The 21,246-nt window shown below is 46.6% G+C and overlaps 1 protein-coding gene across 9 annotated transcripts in view; it reads right to left on the bottom strand.

Moving 5' to 3' along the window:
• Positions 1-475: 475 nt before the first annotated feature.
• The window catches only part of PPFIBP1 (PPFIA binding protein 1), a 62,441-nt gene continuing 41,670 nt past the window's right edge, over positions 476-21,246 (bottom strand). For 2 of the 9 annotated variants that reach the window (XM_026045913.1, XM_026045906.1), the window contains 21 exons: positions 20,311-20,343; positions 18,926-18,987; positions 18,199-18,283; positions 17,301-17,449; positions 16,235-16,365; positions 15,469-15,522; positions 14,675-14,735; positions 13,883-13,912; positions 12,913-13,084; positions 11,503-11,535; positions 9,665-9,806; positions 9,266-9,394; positions 8,800-8,950; positions 7,545-7,656; positions 7,326-7,414; positions 4,106-4,228; positions 3,322-3,447; positions 2,535-2,723; positions 2,020-2,199; positions 1,631-1,696; positions 476-1,470 (listed from right to left, as the gene is read on the bottom strand). In XM_026045913.1, the coding sequence (XP_025901698.1) occupies positions 1,384-1,470; positions 1,631-1,696; positions 2,020-2,199; positions 2,535-2,723; positions 3,322-3,447; positions 4,106-4,228; positions 7,326-7,414; positions 7,545-7,656; positions 8,800-8,950; positions 9,266-9,394; positions 9,665-9,806; positions 11,503-11,535; positions 12,913-13,084; positions 13,883-13,912; positions 14,675-14,735; positions 15,469-15,522; positions 16,235-16,365; positions 17,301-17,449; positions 18,199-18,283; positions 18,926-18,987; positions 20,311-20,343 (2,204 nt within the window). In that variant the 3' untranslated portion in view covers positions 476-1,383. Of the gene's footprint in view, positions 1,471-1,630; positions 1,697-2,019; positions 2,200-2,534; positions 2,724-3,321; positions 3,448-4,105; positions 4,229-7,325; positions 7,415-7,544; positions 7,657-8,799; positions 8,951-9,265; positions 9,395-9,664; positions 9,807-11,502; positions 11,536-12,912; positions 13,088-13,882; positions 13,913-14,674; positions 14,736-15,468; positions 15,523-16,234; positions 16,366-17,300; positions 17,450-18,198; positions 18,284-18,925; positions 18,988-20,310; positions 20,344-21,246 lie in introns of all 9 variants that reach the window. The other 7 variants (XM_026045910.1, XM_026045905.1, XM_026045911.1 and 4 more) reach the window with 5 other exon arrangements.

Raw genomic sequence — 21,246 nt, forward strand, 5'->3', positions numbered from 1 at the left:
CAAAGCAAAGCAGCATCATGCCATAGTGCTCAGATACATGCAACATTCAGCACCACACAAAGGACCATTTTGACACACTGAGTTACTTTTTTGTTTGCTTTTGGCTAGGACACCTTGTAATACAGAACGTCTGACAAAAGATATCCACTGGCTAGTTAACAATATTTAAAACCTGGCCTGCAAAGCAGAACAGACTTGTGCTTTAAGAAGGTAAAATGATGAGCAACATGTTTGCTATTTCTTTTTTTTTTTCTGGAAAAGACCCACCTTAGGGTTAATATTATGAAATAATACATTTCCTATACATTTCTCTATATAATTTTTTTTCTTGCAACTACACTATCTTAGCATTAGTCACAGCACAGAAATATCCCTTCCATACGCAAGGAATACTCTCAGCTTCAAGAGGAAAATTTCCCTCAAAACTTTTTAAGACYAAAGAAAATGGCAATAACCTCGCCTGAGTGCTAGAACCGCTGCTGGAAGCAAGGAGGAGGATGATTTGAAATCTGCAGCTCCTGCAAGAGTCACTGCAAGAGGAAATACGCTTTGGAACGGCTTCACCCCAAATGGAAGATCATTAACTGTGCGTTTTGCAAAAAGGCAAGAAAGCAAAGAGTCTGTAAGGTCAGCCTGCCCTTTCCAGTAACCAGCTGGCATGCAAACTGGGATAAATCTTTTTTACAACTCTTTCCCCTTCCCCCACACCTCAAACTTTCCATCACTCTATGTCACAAAATTTAAATTTCTGCTTTTATATGTACTTTATATACTTTCTTCTTTTTCTTTTTTTTATAAAACAGTACAAAAATAATAGCAAGAGTTAAGAGTTACCTGGGAGATTATGCAGGGCACGAATAACTAAAATCCTATGTTGGGTACTGTGGGAAAGGCAGAGCTGGTATTTGTGCTGGACAAATCCATTTGAAAAGGACAACAGTGACATCTTTTCTCAGCCGAGACCCTAGAGAAAGCTGATGCACGACCTCTACAGATGCAATATTTTCTACCTAACATCTCGTGTTACCTTAGCCCAGTATAAAGGGATACCTCAGGGAATGAGTAAGCAAAAGGAGCACTGTGATAACACGCAGATTTAAATGCAACACTCTGCAACATACCATCAGTTTGTACATTAAATAGAGTAAAAACAGTTAGCATTCACCAGTGTCTGGGTGTTTCTTATGGCAACTTCGAAGTAGGCACCTTTTTTACCGATCGTTCTCATTTGCAGTTCTCGACCCCCCAGCAGCACTTCTAACAAGCAGAAGCAGGAGCGGCGCCGCGGGCGGCGTGTGCGGCCCGCGACGCAGAGCGACGACGACGACGACACGCTTCTCGCGCGGAGGAACGGGAGCCTTGGGCAGCGCCCGCCCGCTGCTGTCACACGTTGGAGTCCTCGTCTGTTATACTGGTGCTCGGCGAGCGAGTCGCAAAGTCTTTAAACATTTCGTCTTCTTTCAGCATGTGCTGGAAAGGAAAGGAGGGAAAAGTCAGGGCTCCGGCCCTCGTGACCAAGACCAACCCAACCAGAACCTGTCCGGGCTCCGCTGTGAGCGCTGCCGCCATCGCTTCATCGCGAGACGGCCAAGGTTTCCGGACACATTTCAGAGAAATGGCTCATGCTTACTGTCAAGTTGTTGATGCCTTCAGAAAATGCTCCTATTTGCCTCACGGTCCCTTCCGAATCTTCCATCTGCAAGAAGCAGATAATAGGAGACATAAATTTTGCACTAACCCAGAGGRTAGGTAGCAAAAGATACAACCGTTTGATTACACCACACAAGGCCAGGGGAAGGGAGGAAGGTGTCCAGCCAGGAGGGAAAAGGGCTGTTTTACCAGGCTAACGATGCTGYAGCCACAGCCTGACCCTTCCTGTGTTGAGAGGCACGTGCCTGGTGCTGCGTGACCGTGAAAAGCCACAGCTTTCCAGGGCCCAGCCTAAGGCACTGACAAAGGAAGGCTTCTCCATCCAACTGGACAGCATGCAAGGACTCCCAGCTGCTACGAGTGCTTTACCTGCTCCAGCCTGTCCAAATCGTCATCGTCATACACTCGGATATCCAGGCCAGGCTTAAAACCTTTCTTTGACACACCTCCAGATGCCCGTCCCAGCTCCATAGGACACACATACTCTTCCACATCATCCTGCTTCTTCTTCCTCAAACTCCCAAAATTGCTGAAGGCAAGTTTCTTTGGCTTATAAACAAAGGGAAATTGATAGGAAAGAAGTTAGATGGTTGGTAAAGAATTAACAAATTTCTTACGCTTGTATTTGGTGTTTTAATGAAGATGAAGAGGGATCAAAATCCCACTGCTTTCCTAACAAAGACCTTTTGCACGGTCATATTTCACCACAGTTCTGTTCAAAAGAACAAGATACATAACCTCATTCTCCTGAGCTACACAGGAGCATTTACAGGATCCCCAATGAGATGAGAATCCTACTGCAGCCTAAACGTGGCCAAAAGGAGCACTGGAAATCTTCCCGTGCACCTAGGAGCTCGTGCACAGAGCCCCAGCCTGGGACCTACCTTCACTTTGGCAGTTGCTGTCAGGAGGACGTAGTCTGGGGACTCCATGGCCTCGCGTTTCTGCTGCTGGGCCTCCTGGCCGATAAGGAGGTTGAAATGGGTCGCCAAGTGCCGCCGCAGCAGCGTCTTGTTTGGCGGGATGTTCAGCAGCTGGGCCATGGTTTCCACGTTGAAACGAGGCTCTAAGACCTGTTAACCAGACMACAGGGAGCCCACCTGAAATCTCCACTGCCTGTCTGATGAGGTGTCACAAGATACACCATGGAATATTTAACCACCAGCCCCTTCTAACTCTGGAAGATGTAGCCAGAGGAATGATGACAACAAACAGCCTTAGAAATTCGGAGAAGGGATGTATTTCTCAAACAGCACCATAAGCTTCTGGAAATACGAGTTTCTTGCCCAGAGCACTTGACGTTCGAGTCATTAAAGACACTGCTGGTCTGGCATGGAATTAYGAACTCTACCGAAGACTCGAGACTTCCTCGCCCACGGAGAGCCCACTGAGGTCTAGGAGGGGAGATGGTGGCTACTGCACAGCGTGAGGGCAGCACACAGCCCCACAGGGCAGCAKGTGGAGAACACCACACCAAAATGAAACCCTCAGGGGATTCTAGGTCACCAAACCCACTGCTTTTGGCCATGACATGTCTTAAATAAAAAATTTAAACAAATTTTGACAAAAAAAAAGAGAAGATAAAATAAATATGCGTGCAGCCAAGATGTCAGACTGTCATTCGGGGAGTGTGGGCCCCACTGTGTTTCCTGCCAGGCGGCGGGAGCTTACCATGAGGCCGCCATGCACGCCGCTGCCGCGCAGGTTGGGCGCGTACTCGGCGAGGTCCACGGAGCGCAGCCACTCCATGACGCGGTGGTTGGTCCACTGCGTCACCTCCAGCGGGCTGACGTTGTTCTGCGGACAGGAGCGGGCGGTCACGGAGAGCTCCTCACTGCCCGCCCCGGCGCCAGGCTTGGYGGCAACCCTCCCTCGCGGCCCCGAGGAGCACACGGCCGCTCTGCACGGGAGCAGAATTCCCATTTCCCGCACTGCGGATGCGCCTCGGGACTCTGGGTACATCCAAGGCCCTGGTTTGCCTCCTCACCCACTCGTCACGGCTCTATCCAGCCTACGCTGCTTCCAAAACAAACTGRGGGCTCAAACAACTGGTTCCCAGCTGGTAAAGGACAAGCTCATCTTGTGCAGAAAACTTGGAGAGAGCCACAGATTCCACTGATTTACAAAAGGACTCRTGGGAACTGTGCATCAAGTTGAAGGTGACAGAGAGAGCACATGAGACACCAGCCCTAAACAGCCACCTCTTAACTACAAAGGGGAGGCAGGAGGACGTGACTCAGGGCCATGGCTTGGGCAGGAGCGAAAGTGCCGTTCCAACCGGAGAAGGCAGGATGGGATAGTTGGAAAAAGCAGAACAGGATAAAGGAAAATGAAGAAGAAACAAGAAAAAGCAATGCAAGAGGAAAGGCCAAGGCAGCAACAATGAGGAATACCACGAAAAACAAACCCTTGAAGATCCCTCTTGACAATTTAGTCTTAGAACAGCAGTACCTACCTCATCAGACGGCCTCCGGCGCAGACAGTTGGGTTCAAAGTTATTTATCCGCAGCACCTGAATGGCTCTTTTGATGCTGAGATGGTGCAGGACGCTGACAACTTTCAAGGACAGCAAGTCGTCCTGTGGAAGAGTGAGGGAGAATCAATAAGCAAACATGCTTCTTAATGGAAGCAACACCTGCCTGGAGGAGACAGCTTAGGCTTCTGGCTTAAAATGCCGCATGCGACACATACTGGGTTAAGTTTATAATATTTAATAGATGTGGCTAATATGAAGCTCTCCACTCCCAAAGTAAAAGCTTCTCGTATATTAGCAGCTGGGGCAGGCTCTTCACGCCTGGTGCAGAGCTCAGTGCAAGACCTCCGGGACAAGGATGAGGCAGGAGGCTGAGGGCACGTCCTCAGCGGCGCAGTGAGACCCCGAGCGGTGTTCCAAGCACAGTCCAGCCCACTCCTTTCAGGTATGCATTTAATCCAGCCACAAGTCTCAATACCATAAACTATTGCTTATCAGGAAAAATACTCTAAAAATCACAGGCATCTCATCCTCTTGCAAAATACAAAAGAAAAGGTCCACGCTCTTCCCTGCGAGGCAGCAGCAGCACTAACGAAAGCAGCTGGTTCCTTCACCAAATGTTTGATCCTCATTATGTTTTTACTCAAAGGTTAATCCCTCGGAGGGATCAGTTAATGGCTCACACAGACCAGCTCTCCACTGTCAATGGAAAGAGATGGGCATCTCCTGAGGACAAGCCTGTCCCATGTCAAGAATGGGCTGCTGCCTCGCGGTGCCCCTCTGCACTGACAGCCAGTGCAGAGCAGTTGGACTCTGGGGCTGAGTGAGATGAATTCCCTCTTGGTGACTGCAGTAGCCAGTAGTTTTGCTCAGGCTCCAGGGAAACTCCCTGGTTTTGTCCTCAGGGTTCCCTCAAACCTACCTACCACCGAGGAAGGAAAAGACAAACAGAGCTTTCTTCTACCCATGCAGGTTTACCACGTACAATACATCTATGGGCGAAGGAAACAACATTTAGACCAGGCTTAGAGGTTAAAAAAGAAGAAAAGGCCATCAGTGCTACTCAACATCCCGATCTACCTGCAGGTTTGCAGCCTATGCAATGCAAACTGTGACACCTTTTGCCTTCATGTGGATTTATTCCAGCATCTACCCCAGAAAGTGGGCATTGCCAAACCAAAGGGAGCAGATTCCCTCTCATTCACGTGTCAGCCCAGGCTGCAAAGCTTGCAGGGAGGTGCCCACCACAGGCTTGGCCAGATGCTGCTGCTCCCGCACAGCTGCTGCACTCCCAAAGGGAATGAAAACACCTTCCTGCACTGTAAGAGCAGGAGAGCTCTTGCGTTCTTGCCAAGCTGGGCTCTTAAGACGGGATTCAAGCCTAACTATGTCATTAAGGGTCTCAAGGTGCAGTTCTTTGCTGCACTCGGATGGGTTTATGCATACTTATGTCGGTGCTAATCTGCCTTAATATGTTCTAGTATTACTTAGGCATTAAAAATAGTTGTGTACTATGTGTATTTCCTAGCAGGAGTGCCTACTCTGACTGCGTTCAAACTTCCCTTCTGGCCACTTGCATGAAGAGAGATGAAAATCAAGGACTCCCTGGACACTTCAGCTGCTCACTACAGAGAGATCTGTCGATGAACCCCTACTTCTCCTGCAGGATTTCTACAGACTTCTCAGAGACTCTTCAAGCTGGTGATTTTCATTTCAGCTGGTGATTTTCCTTTCAGCTTTTAATCAACTTCAAGCTACACATTCAAAACTTAACGAACTATGTGAAGCTTARAAATTTTAATAGTTCTATAAAAAACAGATTCTATTTTATATTGTCAGAAAAAAAAGTATTAAAACATAACTTACCACTCAGAATTTTCAGTGCCTTTGGCTATCTTTATGATGAATTTATCATTCATCAGAGTTTCTAATCATCAGAGTTTCTATTCGGGAGTTTGCTATTCTAGTTTAAGTCAAGGTAGCTTGATGAGATTTTAAAAAATATTTCTTTATGCTTTGCACACAGCTATACTTATACTTCACTACTGACACTGGAAATCTTGTTGCAGCTTGATGGTTAAATCCCTTCTAGAAATACACAGGGTGATCTAATATCAAGAGGAAGTAGAACATGAAAAGGACTTCAAGGCAAAACCTCTGCTGCACATCTCTCCTCTGCTCACCTATTGTTTTGGGTTTTTTTTTTTAACAGGAAAAAGACTAACTAGAATAATACATAACCCACTACATTTCAGCCTTTGCTGTGCCCTTCCTGCCCTGAGCACTCACACACAGTTAACATAGGAATAAAGTTTCCCAATCCAAGCCCATGTTCAGTGCAGCCCGCTGGCATCGGATCACGAAGCCTTAAGAAAAGAGAGGAAAGAAAGGGCCTCCTACTCTTGTATCAGTGTCCAAACTCAAAACACCAAAGGAAACAAACACAAAAGAAATACACCAAGCAGGATGGTTGAGAGTCAGTCTGACCTGCTCAGGGCCCACCCACTGACTACAATGAAAACGGAGCAACTCCTCTGGTGCGGGAGCCGCAGCGCAGAGGCGGGAGCGACTCGGGCCCCACGCCTGGCCCYCTCTGCTCCTCACGCTAGGCGAGAGCTAAAACAGACCCAGCCTGGGCGTCCGGCCTCCTGGCGCTAAGGTAAAGGCCACACAAAATGCATGCAAATCCCAAGCAAATCGAAACCTGGACTCTGCCCACGGCAGAGCTCATGAGGGAACAGCACTGAGCGATTTTTGCTGTGTTATATGGAAGGAAATAATACCAGTGTTTGCATTTGTGTCTCCAGAGAAGCACCAAGATCTCATCTCATCTTACCTGAGATCYTAGCAGCCTTTAAACAACTGAAACCTGTGGGGTTGGTTTCACCTGGCGAGCAGAAAACGGGGGGGTGAGGGGTGTCTGACGCCAGTGTTTTACATTCTGAAACGCACTATGCAAATGTGATCAAACGCAGCCTGTTTTCAAACCAGTTGCCACTTAAGACTRCACTTCCCTTCAAAGCAAATAGCTTGGGTTCTCTCACCCCAAGAGCCACATGAATGAAGCAGACCAAATATTTGCTCACCGAAGAAGAGAAGCAATTCCCCCTCCTCCTGTTACAGAAGAACAACGGGAAGAGCCAAGGCCCGGCTCTTCYCAAGCGCCCAGAGCTGGCACCCATCAGAGCTGGCCTTTACTCACCACGCTCATGTAGTGGAGCATTCGGCCGTCCACCTTCCCCTCGTCAAACTGGGTCTTGTACTGGGGCAGTCCAATGTCGTCCAGCCACCCTGAGGGAGCAGGAGCAAGACCCAGGAGGGTCAACGCGGCACTGGCACCTCGGCGCCCGCCGCCACCCGGTGCCCTCCTCGCTCCCCGAGCAGCCCTCAGCCCAAGCTGCAGCACGTAACAAAGCCTTACTGGTGACCCAGTGGTAATCCAGCTTCCCATGGTTGTTTTCCTCTTCGGAGCCCAGCGCCTGTAGGGCAAGCTGAAGCTTCTTCCGGTGCAACGGGTGCTTTATCCCAAGCTCCTGTGGCAGTAAGAGAGCAGAAAAGCTGGAGACAACGCTCTGTTTCATTTCTCCCTTTGCTCTACATGAATTACACAGGGTTTCAGAGCATCAAACAGTAAACCGCATTCACACAGGAAACTGCAAACAGGAGTTTTTGCAGTTTAGCTGGAAGTGCAGCTCTCTCAGGCTTGCTTCAATCACATATATACATTTTTATCAGCACTTGCTATTAATAGTACCTCTAAATATTACAAGCCACCAAGTCCATACTGCACTTCTCTTATTTCAGTTATAGTATAGCTACAACTTTGAATCAGCTCACTAGCYAACAGAGAAACTGATTTAGGAGAGAGCAGTATTTTCTTAAAAGCTGAACATTCAAACACTGACATTCAAACCAAAGGGAATCAATCCTAATTTTTGTTTTACAAAACAACATGTAACCAGTTCTGTCATGAAGTAAAAGARAGTGATCCTCAGGCTTCTCTGTGTAAAATAGGTGTGAAACATAACCAGACCACAACAACAACGTTTAGACACATCTTACGCWTATAGTATATAAATAATATTAATATTATACAATATATTAATATATATTGTGTATATATRTGTGTATATATTGTATTATATGTATGYGTATGTATATATAGTGTATTATAGGTATATATACATAAAATATTGTATATTATATATTATAATATTGTGTACATATAATATTGTATAWTATATATTATATAYGCATATACATACATATACATATATACATACGTATATGCATATATACATATATGTAAATATATAGAGTAACTCTACAAACCACAAGAACTAATGAATGAGGAGTAAAAATGTGTATGATAATGAGACATTTGCATGTTTTGAAAAAGTGGCAGGAATAATTGATGTTTTCAYGCCTCGTGAAATTAAATTACATACTTGTGATTAGTATTTTCACTACAAGATACTACCTTTTTTGGGGTAAATTAAATTAAAAAAAATCAATTTTGCAGTATCGCAGATGATAATATTTTGAAGACTCACCTTCAGGTACTTCTTTATATTTATTGTCTGCACTTTACAGATGTGATATTAACACGCACAGAAATGCCAGTGTTTACATAGTGTTTCTATTTAATAGAGAAGAGCGTTTCCAGCCTGTCTCACCTTCTCCAGGTCCTGCTGAGAAGCCTGCAGAAGCGTTTGCCCAGACAGTATCCAGTGTTTGCCATTGCTCATGTAAGAGCCTAACCCTTGGTCCTGGAGCCAGTTGCAAACCTGCTCCTTTGTCCACTTGGCGAATGGCATGTCCAGCTCACTAAACGTGAATTAATAATAAAAAAAAAAAAAAGACTAATGAACCCTGTGCCCCAAATCTTCTCAAATAGGACTGTGATATTTTTGTGGTGGTCTCTAAATCACAGCTGGTTCTCCTGCCAGCCAAAGGCTGCATTGGGAAAGCCCTGGGAAAGAACTGCTTCCCTTGGCCGTGTGATCCCACCACCCATGGCCTCCCCGCTCCAACGCAGCCTCGGCCCCGGGACCACCACCCGCTCCAGCTGCCGAGAGGGCAGACACCTCGTTCTGGGAGGGCGATCAGGGGCTGCAGGGCACCCTGTGCTGCTCCTCTTACTTGTGGGCCTGCCCCAGGTCTCGCGACCAGCCCAGCCGGGGCCCCGCAGTCGCTCTCGTTCCTCCTCGTTTGAACTCCGTCTCGGACATGTCGTCCGGGTTGAAGGTGGTGGACTGACTCCTTTTAAGCCTGGATCAAAGAAAGAAGTTGTATTCACATTTGGCTGAGGAAGGGATGTGTTTTTATTACTGCAAACAATATGGGTATGATTCCCAGTGGTGTGAACAGCCTTTCCTTCCTGCCCTGCTGAGCAGCTGCAAAGCCATAGAAGCTCTTGCAACAGGCGCTCCAACCCTCAACAGTGCCTGCAACCACCCCTGGAGAAGGCCATGGAGCCACAAGACTATTTGCATCCTCTCTCAGCCCCAGGGGAATGGTCGTTCCTCATCTCTTACTTACTTTCCAAATAACTTCTTGATTCCCCTGGCCTTTTTCCTGGAATCCGGAGAAGGTGGCGTCATCTGCAAGCTCTCGGTTTCCTTCGGTCGAGGGGGCAAACCAGCCAGATCCAAGTGATCTGCAGATCCCTTCTCCGTTTCAGCTATTAGAAAAGGAAGCCCAGTCAAGACTGCTCTCCGGCAGACCTTTACAGAGGCACTCCTGAATTCTGGAATGACTCTGGCTGGGACTGCTGAGGAGCACCGTGTTTCAGAACACGGGGCAACGAGGATGGGAAAGTGCAGGTGGAARAAGCTATGCTCCCCTCCAGGGACGGGCCTGGCTGCCAACACTGCAGCAGTGATGCTCTGCACTGGGCACCTTGCATCTAATGTAGGCAAACAAAAAACCCAAACCCGCCCAATGGCCCAATTAATGAGTGATCTCCCCAGTTCACTTMCTCTTCCAGAAGGGCTCCCACAGCCATTTCCCAAGTATTCTCGGGGTTCACATAAGCCCAGGAACAAATCAGTGGTGGGGCAGGAGACTGAYCCCCAAAACCAAAAATAGTTCCCCTGAGATATCTTTCCTAATAACCTGCAATAACTTTTAAGAGCCCAAACCCAAGAAATTCCAGTAATGAGTAATTCTCCCCACCCCAAAACCAACCAACCCCCTTGAAAGTGAAAATAATGAAGTATTTTGTTTCTGGGCAGAGAAATACCATGAAGTTTAGGCTCTTTCTGAAYTACCATATCACTGATTTTCTCTCTCTCTAAAGTAGAGGGGTGCAGGGAGCCCCTCTGCTCAGTGATGCTGCACATTCCCATCTTGTTTCCTGTGGCAGGAAACCTGAGGGCCCCGTCCTCAGGAGTGAGGCTGTCACAAGACTGTGCTTGAAGAAGAACAAGAAAGCCAAGCTAAGCTAAGCTAAGCTAAGCTAAGCTAAGCTAAGAAGAAAGCTAAGTTAAGAAGACTACTCAAAGACTACTTTAAAAGCGAGCATTTTAAATGAAAACTAAATGGATGGCAACATCTACTGGTCTACATGAGCAGTGGTGGCCCAGCAAGTGCCAGGGAGCCGAGCAAAGGGGTCGTGGGGCGTCTCTGCCCCCTTCCTGCTGAGCAGAGGTGGCTCCCGGCTCCGGCAGCAGCCTGGGCAGCRGAAGCAGCCGCGGCCACCAGGCAGCCTGCGGCCGGCAGACGCTTTTCCGACACTTTTCCCACCTTTCACTGTTTGCTGTGCGATCAGAAGAGCGTCACCGTATGCATTAAAGGCCACAAACTGCAAGCTGTGTCAGCCTGGCTTTCAGCTGGGCACAGCGTTGATGCACCAGCCAGAACACATCCAAGCGTGTCCCCTTTTCCTCCTGGATGCAGCACCCGGAGGTGGGGCACCAAGGCCACGCAACAGGAGGATTTCTGGGCACGCAGGTTTGACTGCGGTCGAGTCAGGGCATCCTGCTGGCGAGCGGCAGCGCTAGCGTTGAACCTGGCTTTGCGTTTGCGGCTTTTGCTTTACCAATTTGAAGAAAAAAACTAGCTTAAAATAAAACAAAACTGAAAAGCAAACATAAAAAAAACCCCATACAAACAGCATTCTAGAGCGAGGGTACCAGAATGAGGCTGGATGAATTAGCAGCAGAGATTTGCGGGTGCCGCAAACTGCTCCTTGTCCCTGGCTCCCCTTCCCGCCCGGGGCCAAACCCGCGGGTGGCGAGCCGGGAGCGCGAGGGCGCCGGTGTCCCCCGCGGGGCCTGCACGCAGCGCAGCGCAGCCGCTGGCGTTAGTGGCGTCACGGAGGGCGCGGAGCAGAGGCGCCGGCGCGGCCGGCGGGGCGGGCATGCAGGTGTCCGTACCTAGCGTAGGCGCGCTCGCGCTCCGACTGCGATCTTCCAGGGCCGGGACCACGCGGAGGGACGAGGCAAAACACAGGGCGAAACGGAGGTCAGYGAAACACAGGGCCAAAGGGGGGAGGCACGAGAGGATGCACACGCCACACGGGGATCACGGCCCCGCTCATACAGGGGGAAACGGGGGAGAGGGCCGAGCGGCACCGCGGTCGTGTCCGTGTGGGATTCGCACGGGCTCGTGGGGGGTGCCCCGGACCCCCCGGCATCACAATCCGCTCCTGCAGGTTCACACGGCCCCTGCAACCGCCACTACAGCTCGGCTTGCATTTTTCAGCTGCTTTGGCCAAATGAGCTTCAAGGAGGAACAAGTGATTATGTAAGGGCACATATGAAATAAATCCCAAAGTCTTGGCTTTGCATCTCTGCTGAGCAATTTTGTGTGTTTTACACCCCAGGAAATGCGGGCGCTGTATAACAACACACATGTGGACGTGCTATTTCTTTTGAACCAAGTCCTAGAATTATCTTTGGTCAAATAAGAGCAGGAGACTCTTCTGCTCAGCAGAACAGAAGCTAATCCTGTTGACCTCTCTGGAAGACAGATCCAATTTCCTATTTTTTTTTCCAGGGAGAGCCAAAAACTTCAGCAGAATGGCTGTCCATGTGATGTGCAGACTCCCTTGACACTTGAACTGGAAGGGTGGGAAGACTACGAGAGGAGAGCAGCTAATGTAGGTAGGTTCCCATTCTTTGGTAACAGCTAATTTTGTATTAATCCAAATGTATTGTCTTTTGCCTGGTCATATGTAAATACCATCAAAAACAAACCAAAATGAAAGCCCATCTATCACAAGTCCAGGAGTCAACACGGGCTCGAAAAACTTGTCTGCCCCATTCCTGCTGTCACAATCTTGGCTGGGCTACTTAAAAAACACAGAAATAAATCAAGAGGAGTAGAGAGTGCAGCTGCCTCATTTCTGTGTATCAGAGAATTTTGTGAAAGACAAACTGACGAAAAAGTCTGGAGGAACAAAAGAAAAGCCCAACAAAGAGAAAATCCCCATGCGAGGTACTGCCAGACAAGCAGCATTTCAAAAGGGCAGCAATCCTGAGGACAGGTCAGAGCGGAGGCTGAACCAGCTCTGACGAACAACTTTAATACATCAGTGCTTTTTCTCCCCTGTTTCTTTGTCAGATCTTTCTTTCAATCATTTTACAAAATGTTTTAAGTGTTTACAAAAATTGTACAACTTTACAAACATGTACAAGTTACAAACATTTTTCAAAGAGCCACCAACTCGGCCTTCCTGCTTTTCAGAGTGGCTACAACACTCAGAAAAATAAACCTACATTTCCTGGCTCTTAAGACTCTGGTTCAAGATCCACAGAAACTGCATTGAGGTGAGTGGTACCTACCCAGGTTGGGCGTGCTCGCCGTCCTCTTGTTATTCTTTATCTTGAAAAAGCCTCTCCCAAAGGAAGACCTGGCCTTGCGGGTACCAAAGCTGTCCTCATCTCCTGTGCCACCATGAGAAGGGGACTTTGGAGGCAAGGTCCCAGATCTGCTCCCTTCCACAGGAGGTTTGACCTGCTGAGTTTGGGAAGCAAAGCAAGAACTTGCTGTGAGGGCCTCACAACAGACCTTTTTGGGAGGCTGTACTCATTGCGCTGCTGTCACGCGAGCTGGAGCCTCAGCCCCGCTCGCCAGTGCACAGGGGGCAATTTCAGGAGGAGCAGATTAGCTGACTGTGTCCGCAGMCAAAGCGCAGGGGAATTCAGGCAGCAAGCAAGGGGCACGCATGGCAGGACAGGCATCAAAACCATCAGTTAGCCAACAAAAGTAGTAGTTTTAGCCTTGTAATACCTACTACTAGTAGTGGTTTGTTTCACTGTCTCTATAAAGGAAAGGGGACACRCATCCATCCACAGTCTGAACACCATCCTTTAGCTTTTGCTGGCTGGATGCAGCATTCACCATAACAGAGGTCTCTGATGTACACGGGCTCTGCTAAATCCTTCCAAAAGGCCGTAATTACTGCAGRCAAACTAGGGGGACTTGTGTCCACCCACTGCGTAGCGACAGTCCCTCGAAGAACATAGCAGTCGGTCACAGAAAACAACGTGAAACCCAAGSCTTTTGAGAGGTACTAACCAGAGGCAGCTACAGAGTGGCTAAGCACTTGCGGGTTAGCATTGCTAATGGCAGCGTGGTGGCATTAGCACCACGAAACAGCAGCTCCCAGGGCAGCTTCCTCCTCCACCAGGCTGCAGGGGAGGCCCCGCACGGGAGGGCAAGAGTGTGCAAACGGGGGTGACACATTTAGCACCCTGCTACCACTACATTTACTGTGGGTCTGCCCTTGCCCCGCGCCCGGGCGCTCCTTACCTCCGCCGGCTTCTGCGCCGGGTCCTTCTCCTGTTTGGGGAGGATGAAAGGAAGCAATTTAAGCTTGCAGTTTAACTTGTTGTAGTCATTAATTCAGCTCGCTAGGGCTGAATATCCAGAGTTGCATTCTGATCAAAACACCCTTCCCTGCCTGTTTTCCCTCCCCAAAGAAATCTTTTCAGGGCTGTATTTCACGCAGATTAGTTCTGGTTTTCTTTGAGGCCAGTGAGCTGAGGTGGAAATGGAGTGGCTCTGGCTTCCTTTGTAAAGGATTAGCTGTGTGCCCAGCCAGCCACGTGCCGCTGGACAGAAAGGAAATAACGTGCACAGGGGGCTGAAGGAATTAGGAATTAGGCAGGGCAGAAGCCCTGCAGGTGAAACACCCACAGCCTCCAGGACATGGCTGTGCCAATAAACACACGAACAGAACAAAACAAAAACCCTCCATCGTGAATTCTGGCTTTCAGCACCCAGCTGYGGTTACCCTTTCACTCCTGTCCACATCCCTCCTGAGCAGTTAAGCCCAGCTCAGCAGCTCGGGCGTCAGGAGGAGGATTTAGGAGTCTTTAGCATTTCAGTCTGGCAAAAGGGAGCACGGGGATTACCCTGACTTGGTGACACTGCGATGGGCAAACTGCTTTTGGTCACTCCTGGAGGGATTTAAGCTGAAGCTTTCACCAGATCTGCTCCTGCAGGGAGATGCCCCTGGGCTGCCCTGTCAGGATCCCAATGGTTCGAYGCCACAGCCGGGGAAGCATTTTTAAGGGAAAGGAAGGAATTGCCCAAACTAACCRCTTCCGACGCCTCCTTCTTCAGGCTGCTGAGGCTGCTGGACTTGTGCAGGGAGGAGCTCCTGGAATAAGGGGGTAAAGAACAAACTAAGTGGCCAGGTCTGAGATTTGCTGAGATAAACCCACTCCTGAGAGTCAGCTTTAGGCCAAGCTTTGCAGCACACAGTGAGATGTGCCCACATCTGTCTGAGAAGAGTGGCCACGACAGCCTTCCCCCCACGCAGGTGTAAATGAAGAGCAACTCCACTGTATTTCACAACGTTACCTATCCTTATACCAGCGCAAGGGGRAGCAAAATTGGGCTTTTGGCGTATTCTGATGCCACAAGATAGGTTGCTCAAAATAAAAGCAGCTGATGGGTCTTATGTGGGGCATGAGAGGAGCCCTGTTGACCTAGGACCTTTATGGACAAATCACTTTGATGAACCTGAAGTTCACAAGTAGGCCCTCYGAATTCCCTGGGCAATCAGGCTATACAACGCAAGTTAAAATCACCTTTTCTCACTGTAGTCAGCTCTTTTCCCTTCCCCAAACATAACTATATAACTATCCTATAACTCARTTAGAGATGCTCCATAGTGCTAAAAGAATTAAGTGCACAGATGAAGCACTGGAAAACATCAATCATGAAAACACAGTTCATTAGCAGAAAACCACCACCACTAAGGACTGATGGACTGCACTGCCCTGGCTAAAACAGCTTCAGGTGTTTCAGTGTGTCCATCAGAGGAGGGAGCGGGCTTTGCACAGTCACGGAGGAACGTTTCCAAGCTGTCATTTGGTTAGGATACTTACACTGGGCTGTCACTCAAATGAGTTTCAGGCGAGGAACCAGTTGATCTCAATTCGCTGTGGAAACAAGGAAGGTGTCAAAAGACACGGCACTCRTGGGGCCCTTCTTTAAATGTGGCTGCTAGAGCAACCCTCTCCTCTCGGCCTGCTTTAGAGCTCATTTTCACTCCCGCTGCTGTGGCTGAGGGTGCTGAGCACGGCGTGGCAGACGACCTGCTCCCGTCCCGCACAGGGCACTGCTCCCTCCGGCCCTCGGCCGCCGTGGGGCACCGTCAGGCAAACGCCCGTGGGCTTCGTTCCACCCAAGGCCAGCACCAGGACAGGGGTTTCTCCTGTTCTCCAAAATCCCCGTTCCAGCACCGTTTCCTCCCCAACGTGGTGGTAACTTACAGCAGATTTCTAGAAATCTTTAGTAGCTGTGGAAAATCTCTGACTGCAAAGCAATCCGAAATGCATTGGCATGAGCCAGCACTAACCCAGCCAGGCCAAGGTAAAGCCTATTGGGTGAAAACAGTAGCTATGTGTCAGTTACATGGGCTCTGCTACATGCAATTAGACCAAAACTAATGCTGCCTCATGAAAAACACACATTTTTAATCAATGCATTTGATGAACACACCATTTAGTTCAATACAGGCACTCATATGAATGCTGGCCTTCATTAAGTCACTTAATGACTGGATAGTACGTTAATTAACAGATCACTGCCTTCACTAAACTTCATAAATCTTTGGTCTTACGATCACAAAAGTCATGGAAACAGTAATACCTCATTTCATTTGCAGCTTCTGGTCTAGGCTGTGCTTTTACTTTCTCTGCAACAGTTTCTGGGCTCTTAGACGTTGGTGAAAAAGAAGGGATTGAAACCTGTAAAATACTGGTGTGGATCTGTAAGGAATTCTGAAAAAGACAGACAAAAATACGTATTACATTGAAACAGTTGAAATTAAGGAGTTATAAATGGAAATAMGAATAGCAGGTACTCTATGAAAAGAATTTGCATTTAAAAAAAAATAAAAGATTTTTTTCCTTCCTTCCTTTCTTCCTTCCTTTATAATTTAAAGCTGGTTTACTACTTGAAAGATGGACAGACATGCCTGGAGATAAACTATGAATCACTATACATGTAAACCACAGCAAAAAATCTTTCAAACCTTTTGAGACTGCCTACAAAATCTGTTTCCTAAACACAGACCCCAAAAACAGCAGTTAATTTTTCAGGTTTACTCCTGTCCTTAGTCACTCAAGGGAATTCCAGAAAAGTGGCTAACTGATATTTTAATGTAATTTGCTGTGCGTSCATGTTGTTTAGTTGTCAGCCAAGTCTCCACTTTGACTGAGAGCTCCAACAGAAGAGATCTGTAGTTCAATTACTGCAAAATGTTAATGTAAAATTCAGAGACTGGACCATAATACACTTAATTAATTGAATGGATGTAATGAGAATTGTGTTCCTTTAAATATTTGACAGGAGCCAGTCTCAAGATTTTACTGCAAACTCCCAAGAAATTTGGGAAAATGTGCATATCCTATTACGATATCCTAATATCCCAAATTCATATCCTACAGCAACTACACTTGATCAAAAATAAAGCTTAGATCCAGTCTCATGACAAATACTGCTATCTGTTCTCTTGATCCCATTTGATGATTAAGAAAATAAATTAACCTGAATCCAAAAGAAACTCYTTGGCAGCTTTCACAAGAAACCCCAAAGGATAGGAAAGTGTCCTAAAACTCTGTAACCCGGATGAAACCCTTTCAGAGGCTGAGGTCTGGCTTCTTGAGCAAGGATTAAGGGCATTAAAAGAGGAGGGAACAAAAACACACAATACCTCTTCGTGAAGATTCATGTTAAACTCATCATGGCTTGGAGACACCGTTGCTGGGGTTGGGGATGGACTTTTCTCTGGATCAGTGAGACTCGGTGTGTCCAATAAAACAGATCCTGAATTCAGGAACTCCTCRCTATCGCTTTCCTTGCCTGGAAGGAGAGAAAGGCCAAAATGTGATTTCTGCAAAGGTCTGGGTTTCCACATGGATTTTTGATAGCAGAGTACTGATACTACCAAGAAAATAACCAAAGCAATCAGTATTTTCTAGAAAAAAAAGAAAAAAAATCCCACAAAACTATCATTCATCCATAACCAAAGATCTCATGCAAATATAAGCCGAAGTCTGTTTATGCTGAAAGCCTCCCTTGTCTGTTTTTTAGTGTCTGAAATCTCTGTGCACGCTCCATGAATCAACCATCAGGCCCAACTCCTGGAGACCTGAGGTCATCTCCCATCCCCTTTGCTGCCTTGTCCCCTTGTAGCAGGATTGGCAGAGCTCAAACATTTGATTCCTTCTCCACCAAAATAAATCAGCTACCCGAAAGCGTGAGGCCCACCATGCTAATGTCTGAAACGTCTTGAACACGGGTCTGGCAGAGAACTGTGACCCTCAAAATGCAACTTGAGCACTGAAAGGGCAGGATGATGTGGGGAGARAAAAMCAACATCCATAAATGAGATAAAACATAACAAACGCAGGTATACTGGCAATTCCAGTTTACTAAGGAACGGAAATGTGCCAGCACAAATCTGCTGAAGAACTGGCCTTAACTCTAGCCAAGAGATGCCTCCAAAGATAGGAACTCTGGGAGTCAACATAACTCAAACACCTATAGCGAGAGTTACATGTGCCTACAGCTTTAAACTGGAGTTTAAAATCTTTAAAACTGCACAATACCTTTTTTACCTTGAGCCAGTATCACCATGTCTTGAACTTTTTTGTACCGATTCAGAGAYTGCCGGAGCTCTTCTATCTTCCGATCCTGAAATAAAGGGAAGTTGAACCTGTGTTTCCCCTATGGTAAATCAAATATAAGAAATACAAATAGCAGACATTTTGCAGTTTAGCTGGCTATTGAACTGAAAATGGGAATGGGGATAGGGCAAGACCCAGAACTTTGAGAAGCTTTGAAATATCCAGGACATATATTTAGCAAAACTACCATCTGTTTAATCACCAGAATTGTCCCAGACTTGAAAGCAGATTTCAGCTGCCGAAGTCAAAGCTGGAGCATAATGAATATTGCCACGTACAAAGAAAGAGGTAATCAAGAGACTAGGGACTTTGGGGATCAAAAGAAAAAACYCTGCAGAATGCACATGCATATGAACGCACAAAACCACATGTGAAAACAAGGCCTACTTTCCAGAAGTCCCYGCTGGAAATGTGGCCTGTGGTATTTCACAGGACCTGTGTGGAGCTCCTCACATGTGGAGAGGATGCTGCAGTCCCTCTGAATTTAATGACACTGTTGTGTAAGGACTCTGCGTACACAAGGCAGAGCTCACAAATGTCCAATTTCACCCCTTATAAAGGCACTGCAGTGCCCACGTTTGCAGCCATTCTATGATATTAAACTCAATCTGAGGAACGAATATTGGAAAAAAAGTAGAGATTTTGCTACCTTCTCTTCATTTGCTGCCATTAGAGATTCAACCGCCTTCTTCATTTTCTGTACCTCTATGTCTAAAAACATACAATGTAGTCAATTTAAATGAGATAGTATAAGGAAATGACAAAAACAACCACAAAAGTCAACAATTTCTGAAGGCCAGTTTACAAATTAAAGGACAAACAACAAACCACTTCATCTCTATTTTAGACTGAAATTCAAAGAAGAAAATCCTTTTTTTTTCCCTGCAAAACCTTTTATTTTTACTAATTTTTATCAAGGAAGGGAGCATACGTAGGAAACAACCCTCCCCAAACCATAGGAAAACTACACTGACCTGCACTATCTGACAAATAGTTACACAAGCAGAGCTCCAAAACACAACAGAGTACAACTGGAGCGCGACAAAACCTTTTCTCCAGGGCAGGGGCCGCYCGGCACCCCAGACAGCACCTCCAAAACCTGCCCTACAGAGCAACGGGATTAATGGATGTGATGGAGAAGCGTGTGCAGCGGCGCTTTAGTCGTGACCCGGAGCGGGTGGAGGCATGAGGACAGCATGGAATGGGACAGGCACTCAGCGGGATGAGCAGCCATGCCAGAATATGCTGCAGTTCAAGTCTGAAGAAGGTCCCCAATACAGAACTCTGTGCTTCACCTATAACCCTTTCTTACAGTCAGTAAAATCCTAGGGAGACTTATGGTCTAACCAGCCAAGAGGTTCAATTTTGGAGGTGCTTTAAAGGGAAGGGAACTCACCTTCATTTTTATTTTTGCAAGAATTTACCTTACATAAATTAAGCGAGCTTTAAATTCCATTACAAACCCAGGGAGGTGGCCATACCCCTAGGCAAGCAAGCATTTTACTTTGTTTTAATCTCCTGAAATTCCTCCCCCGAAAAACCCACAGTGAAAAACCCACATTTTCCTCCTTAATGAAATGCAAGAACAAAACAAGCTGCCTGRCTGACTTTCTAGATAAATCACATTTAGATAGACTTGGCTCAAATCCCACCCAATGCAGCTCCAATCACTCTGACTGAGTTATGCTAATGGAAAATCTGGCTTACTGGATTGCCACTGCATTTTACTGAACGGCAACTGTTTTATTTGCATGTGCATCTTAAGGAGAAAAATCTATGCACTTGGCTTTGAAAAGAACCTTCGATAGTCTCCATGAGACCAGCTCTATCTTTGCCCAGCAGCATTTTTTTTTTTCATAAAACTTTGCATTTTGAGTRTGACATAGTCACCCTTATTTTCAAATTTTACTGTGAGTGTAATTAAGGGTTATAGGTRATGCAACCTAAAAGGTGTATGTTAAAACGGTTTTATAAACACATGCAGACAGCTATACTGAAATATAAATACTTGTGGAAAGACACCAGAAACCTTACTTTTATCTTTGAGCTTCTTTTTACAATTTTCATCTGTGCAGGAAAACCCATTGGATTTGAAATTAACACAAAGGTCATGGCATCAAATTACTTTTAACATTACACTGTTACTTAAGGAGCAAATGATTTCCCACATATCGCTGCAGAAGTTTTACCCTGCCCTCTGCTCTTGCTCATGTTCCTAAGGAACCAAATCACCTCACTGTTCTCCTACACAATTACCTGTTTCAAAGGCATTCTTTACCTATGTGTTTTCACTTGTAAGACCTCAAAAAGGCTTTCTGCCAATAAATTACTCCTAAGCTAATACTAGGCAAAAGAACAGACAGTTTATAAGGCATGAATATCTGTTCAAGAACCACAATTCATCTAATGGGGCAGAGAATCTGTTAATTAAGTAACGCAAATAGGATGACTTAGTATTGATCCTAAGCAGCAAAATCATGGATCRTTGTGGGGGAAGATTTCCAACACAGACAGGACCCTCTGGAGCTACACTGAAAACTAAGCTGAGTTTGAGGACCAAAAGGCAGGAGGAGCTCAGCATACCCCACATGAAGGAAAGCCCAGCTAAAGGAGCAACCCAGGCCTTGTTCACATTTACACACTCTACAAAATAAAAAAAGGAATCACAATTCATTGTGGGCAATTCTAGGCTTTGTGGGCATTGTGGGCAAATACACAGTGCTATTTAAACAGGGATTTTTTATTAAATAAAATTTGACAGGCTACATCCTGTGGTTTCTGCCCCAGGCCTGGTAAACAGACTAGTCAACCTCTTGGGGTTTAACATTTCAAAAAAACAGGCAACCTACAATCAGTGATAACCTCCAGTAAAGGCAGGTTCAGAAATGAATTTCCAGATCAAAATCAGTCTGTGAAAAACACTGGGGAGTGTTAACAATTTTCTTTCCTTTTTTTTTTTTTTTTTTAAAA

Source organism: Nothoprocta perdicaria, unplaced genomic scaffold (assembly GCF_003342845.1).
Source record: "Nothoprocta perdicaria isolate Ctin4 unplaced genomic scaffold, notPer1 scaffold_416, whole genome shotgun sequence".
NCBI classification, from domain to species: domain Eukaryota; kingdom Metazoa; phylum Chordata; class Aves; order Tinamiformes; family Tinamidae; genus Nothoprocta; species Nothoprocta perdicaria.